The sequence below is a fragment of the Phalaenopsis equestris genome, unplaced genomic scaffold (assembly GCF_001263595.1).
Source record: "Phalaenopsis equestris unplaced genomic scaffold, ASM126359v1 Scaffold000507, whole genome shotgun sequence".
NCBI classification, from domain to species: Eukaryota; Viridiplantae; Streptophyta; class Magnoliopsida; order Asparagales; family Orchidaceae; genus Phalaenopsis; species Phalaenopsis equestris.
This window is the reverse complement of record NW_018164947.1, coordinates 1,617,449-1,623,729: the sequence shown is the minus strand read 5'-3', so window position 1 is coordinate 1,623,729 and position 6,281 is coordinate 1,617,449. Positions and strand designations below refer to the sequence as shown.

The 6,281-nt window shown below is 34.0% G+C and overlaps 1 protein-coding gene across 1 annotated transcript in view; it reads right to left on the bottom strand.

Annotated features, from left to right (window-relative positions):
* The window catches only part of LOC110028268 (probable serine/threonine-protein kinase At1g01540), a gene marked incomplete in the record, with an annotated part of 3,679 nt that extends 3,158 nt beyond the window's left edge, over positions 1 to 521 (bottom strand). Inside the window, 1 exon segment of the mRNA XM_020730042.1 lies at positions 9 to 521. Within this exon segment, the coding sequence (XP_020585701.1) occupies positions 9 to 174 (166 nt within the window).
* Positions 522 to 6,281: the final 5,760 nt, after the last annotated feature.

Genomic DNA, 6,281 nt, shown 5'->3' with positions numbered 1-6,281 from the left:
GGGGGGGGGGGATCGGCTGCGGTGGCGGAAGAGGAAGCAGAGGGAGAGGAGGAATAGGACCAGAACTATGGCGGCTCCGACGCAGATTCCGATGAAAATGTAGAGGCGGATGCCGAAGATTGCGGTTTGCTTGGAGAGATCGTTGGTTAGGAAGGTAGTATTCCAGAATGGCATTTTTTTCTTTTCGCTTTTCAGCCCTTCTGGTGACTTGCGAGGCTCAGCAAATTGAGGGTTTAGTAAGAGAAGGTGATGATTCGCATTGGAGATCTTCGCTTCCTCAGTGTATGATCTTAATTGCAGGGGAGAGATGGAGAAGGAAGAGAGCAGCTTGGCTCTCTCTCTTTCTACTCTGAGAGCATGCTCCGTCTTGTTCAACGAGCAGAAAGCCAGTACTTTGAATCGATTATGGGGAAGTCGCGTGAGTGTTACTCAGTATCTGACAGCCCACCGCCGGGCTCGGCTCGTGAGCTCCATTAATGGGAAAAAATTTGCTCTGTAATATAAAAATAGGTTATAACTATTTGAACGTTATAATCGCATTATATTCCTGATAATCTTTCTGTAATTTATCTGTAATTTTTAGTAAGTTTCGCACTTTTATTTTCATATATAAATAGGTTATAGGGAGATTATAAGGGTTATAACACGGTTATAACCTCTGAATATTCTCGATGTAACATATTTGCAGGTTACAGATGCACGCATACGTCTTATATACGCAATTTTTTTCCCTATTAATGGCTGACAGGCAAGATGCATGTGGTTAATATATGCCTTAATTTCCTCAATAATGGAGATGGGCTCAGCTTAAAATGAGTTAAAAAAAATTTTGCTTTAAAATTTTGGCTGGTAGCACGGCTTATTTATTTCAATATAATCTCAATTCAAGCTAAAATTCAAAATAATTATTGTAATGATCTTTAAGCTGAATTCGGTAAATTCACAATCATAACATCGGTAGAGCTGTTAATAATCCGATTTCGTCGGCTCTACCGTCGGCTCTAAATTGGCTAAAAAAATTTAGTCTGAAATTTTGGCTCGCAGCTGGACTCATTTATTTCGATTGGAGCCAAAATTTGAATCAATTTTCAAGAGATTAACAATCTTGGTACTAAATTCACAGCCTAGTCCTAATGATAAAGAAGTTTATGTTAAAATTGTTTTTATAATTAAGCTTAAATTAATCCATTAATCACTTGATTACTCATCATAAAAATAATAATAATTTTTTAGTTAAGATACTTAATTATGGGATGATTATGAAATTAATGCAATCTAATTGTTGAAACAGAAAATTATTTTTTTGTGATCATAAATTTAATCTCATGTTGAAAAAAAATTTGATCTGTAACATGAAAATAGGTTATAACTATTTGAACGTTATAACCGCATTATATTCTTTCCGTAACTTCTAATAAATTTTGTATTTTTATTTTTATATATAAGTAGATTATAGGGAGGTTATAGGGGCTATAACGCGGTTATAACCTCTGAATATTCTCTATGTAAAATATTTACAGATTACAGATGCACGCATACGTCTTATGTACGCAATTTTTTTCCCCCATTAATGGCTGACAGATGCAAGTGGTTAATATATGCCTTAATTTCCTCAATATAAAAGAGGCTTCGCCGTAATATATGCAATTAGATAAATGTACTTCTGTATGTATTTATGCAATTAATTTTTGGCGAGAGTTGAGCATGCATTGCATGATTCTGACTCATAAAGTTAGATGTTGAATTCAAATATGTCATATGTGGCATGCCTAAGTTTCAGAGAGGTAGTAATCTAGAATGAGAAGTGGAGATGAAAAGCGGTAGAAAAAAAAAGAGAATATAGACTTGCTCATGAGGGGCAAGCTGAGAGTATTCTCGGCTCTGTAAACCATTTTCTGTATTGTAATTGAAAGGTTACAAGAGAAAAGAGGAGAGAGATTTTCTTATATAGTATGGGTCTAAATAGAAGAGCCAAAAGCCATTTTTACATGCATTAAACCTCTATTTATAGAAGAGAGGGGGTCATAAAGTGAAAAATAACATATCTGCCCCAGCTTTAATATAGAAGTTATATGACATTATTGTCTTTTGCTATGTCTTTTCGTATATATAACTAATTTTGGCATCATTTAATATACCTAGACTTCTGGTCGGCAGGCGGTTTGTGGTTCTTCGGCCGATTGGTTATATGAGTACTTAGCTTTTAATTAGAGGAATATTGCTTTTGATCTAAACCGTTAGATATTCCTAAGATTCGTGTAAGTCATTTTTGAGTTCACATATTAATTTCTCCAATTTTCTTGTTCCTTAATAGCCACAACTATCATAAGAATAAGAAAATTTTGAAATGCAATAAATCATATCTTAAAGTCATAATTTAATACAATAAATAAACTTCATGGATTTTCATGACCGTGGCCCTTATATGTAAGGCATAGTGTCGCACCCAACAACTAACACCATAATTCAATTCCCTGTCATAGGCATTCAAAAAGCTTGATTCTTCCAAAGTTACCTGCTCAGATGCTCAAATTTAGATTTTCCTAAGTACTGGGATGCTAACGCAACTGCATGTATCGCTTTTGCAATACATGGTTCTAATGAGTCTGGAATATCGATCCCAAAGAGAAGCAAGGTAAGAACTTCCTTAGGCTAAGTTTAATCTTCCACATTTAGGCCTTAGTTTGGAATGCCTATTAATTTGGTTTATCTAACTACTTCTAAATACAATCCTAAGTCTAATGTTAACCCTAACTAAATCAATTGGTTTGGGAAATTTCAAGAGGTATAAACTACCTTTCTTTTGTGATTGCATAAGTGGATTGTAGGATAGAATACTAGGAATTGCTAATGTGGCTAGTGACAAATAGGAGCATACCTCTTCCTTACTCTCTTCCGAGTGCATAAAGAAATTTGGCTAACCTAGTGTTAATTCTTAAGCTTTAGAATAAATTGGTTATATTTCTAGCCTTCACCCTAGAGTTCCTAATCTAAGTATTAATTCATTAAAACCTAGATCAAATTGGAAGATTCTAGTTTTTCATCATAGAGTTCCGAGTTTCACCCATTAATGCATGTTTCTCTATCTATTTGTATTACCTATAAACTACTTTCATTATAGTTTACAGAACAATATGAATACTCTAGTTGTTTGGGTCATAAAGTGAAAAATAGCATATCTGCCCCTGCTTTAATAAAGAAGTTACGTGACATTATTATCTTTTGCTATGTCTTTTCGTATTTATAACTAATTTTGGCATCATTTAATATACCTAGACTTCTGGTCGGCATGCGGTTTGTGGTTCTTCAGCCGATTGGTTATATGAGTACTTAGCTTTTAATTAGAGGAATATTGCTTTTGATCTAAACCGTTAGATATTCCTAAGATTCGTGTAAGTCATTTTTGGGTTCACATATTAATTTCTCCAATTTTCTTGTTCCTTAATAGCCACAACTATCATAAGAATAAGAAAATTTTGAAATGCAATAAATCATATCTTAAAGTCATAATTTAATACAATAAATAAACTTCATGGATTTTCATGATCGTGGCCCTTATATGTAAGGCATAGTGTCGCACCCAACAACTAACACCATAATTCAATTCCCTATCATAGGCATTCAAAAAGCTTGATTCTTCCAAAGTTACCTGCTCAGATGCTCAAATTTAGATTTTCCTAAGTACTGGGATGCTAACGCAACTGCATGTATCGCTTTTGCAATACATGGTTCTAATGAGTCTGGAATATCGATCCCAAAGAGAAGCAAGGTAAGAACTTCCTTAGGCTAAGTTTAATCTTCCACATTTAGGCCTTAGTTTGGAATGCCTATTAATTTGGTTTATCTAACTACTTCTAAATACAATCCTAAGTCTAATGTTAACCCTAACTAAATCAATTGGTTTGGGAAATTTCAAGAGGTATAAACTACCTTTCTTTTGTGATTGCATAAGTGGATTGTAGGATAGAATACTAGGAATTGCTAATGTGGCTAGTGACAAATAGGAGCATACCTCTTCCTTACTCTCTTCCGAGTGCATAAAGAAATTTGGCTAACCTAGTGTTAATTCTTAAGCTTTAGAATAAATTGGTTATATTTCTAGCCTTCACCCTAGAGTTCCTAATCTAAGTATTAATTCATTAAAACCTAGATCAAATTGGAAGATTCTAGTTTTTCATCATAGAGTTCCGAGTTTCACCCATTAATAAGCGTTATACTTCAAACCCTATATTTGTCCCGAAAGATAAACACAAGACTTGAGGGTGAGGCTCGATTAAATAAACTAAGAAATATATGATATACATTTGGTCTGCGAAAATCATTTTATCTGCCAACAAGTTCCTCTATTTAATACGAAGAATTAAATAGGATTTATATTAAGCTGAGTTCGGAAAAGCTTCCTATAAGGGCAAACCCTTATAGCTAATTACATCTTAGATAATCGAAGTAACCTATATATATAGTTTTAGAAAAATAATAAAATCAAACTGACCCCATATTTTTCATAGTTTGAATGAAAAAGCGTTATGCCTCAAACCCTATATCTGTCCCGAAAGATAAACACAAGACTTGAGGGTGAGGCTCGATCAAATAAACTAAGAAATATATTATGTCCGTTTGGTCTGCGAAGTGAAAACATTTTATCTACCAACAAGTTCCTCTATTTAATACGAAGAATTAAATAGGGTTTATATTAAGCTGGGTTCGGAAAAGCTTCCTATAAGGGCAAGGCCTTATAATTAATTACATCTTAGATAACCAAAGTAACCTAAGAAAACTCTCAATAAAAATCAAGGAATATTATCTTCAAAGAGGTTAAAGATAGGACTTTTCAACGAGATCGGACGAAGGGGTGTGAAATGGGAATGGCTCAAATTTAGAACATTTATTGGAATCCAAAGTAAGAGAGAGAGAGACTAGAGGATGTCATGGATCCGGAGGAGAACCTCGGTGGAACCTCGGTGACTTCCTAGTATATCTTATTGTTTGGCTTTGATTTTGAGGAAAATTATTTAAATGTTTCATCCTACCAATTTTATTAATTTAGAACTTGCATTAACTTACATTTGTGTGAAACAATTACACAAATAGCCTGGAAGATGTGAGGGTTTAGGTCATGACAAACGACAACCTCAGAATCCTAAGATGAGTTAGGGCTTATATTGTACAGCAGAGCTATACAAAGGCCTAATGATGAGGTGAGGGTTTATGTCGCACTAGGCAGACAACGTCGAAATTCTATGGCTTGTTAGTTAATTTTAAGGAAATATAAGTTATTGTGAATCCTCTTGCTGATGAAGATGGTCATGCTGCCCACAATGCTAGCTCCAAACTCCTCATCATGATGAGTTTAAATTTTCTAATGGTCAGGTTATAATGTCAAATTAGGTGTCCCTATGGTTATGGTCATTTAAATATTATGGAGCATATTAAAGTTGATTAGAGCGACACCAGTTAGGATCATACGGTTCCCTTGTTCCAGCACCGCTATTTTCTAACAAATTCACTTAGTCTAAATGAATTTACTAAACTCAACTCAAGGAGTTTCATAGTTTCATTTAGACCGTAGTTTCATTTAGACCGTGTCATTTAGACCGTGAGAAGTTTTGTTAGCAACCGTGAGTTACCTCCTCCGAGTGATTCTTGATTATCTGATAGAGATTGATTTAGTTGAAATTATTGTTTTGTGATGTTTGTTATTAAATTTTGACTTGTCTTATATTTTGAACTTGTCTTATATTTTGAATGTTACTTATATTTTGAATGTTATGGCGGTAAATTTTATCTTGATTGATTTTAGTTTTGGTTTTGGTTTTAGTGGTTATCCTAGCAATTTTTGGTTTTCATGCAGGGTGACATCGTTGTTTAACATGCAAGTTTTATAAGCATAAAAATGTAGTGTGGAAAGTATAAGAAAAGATGTTACTGTAAACTGTAAAAGCATACCTGACGAGTCTTCTCATTCCATCACCTGAAATCACCTGAAAGGTCAATACTTGTACTTGCAAGGCATGTATATAATATTGCAAGGAATTTAAATTGCATGAGTAGATGAAGGTTTAGCTATCAAACCCCAAGCTATGATTTTGCTGAATCTCAGAATATATTAGTGGCTGATTTTAGAACAAAATACATATAGTTCAATTTATCCTTTAGAATGTTCAATAGATTTGAAAATGTGTGGGGCATGGCCCCATATCATTTTAAAGATCACTTGAAATATTCCGAGTTCATTTTGAACTTATCATACAGTTTCATTAATCATCTGAGGTTAAAGTGTG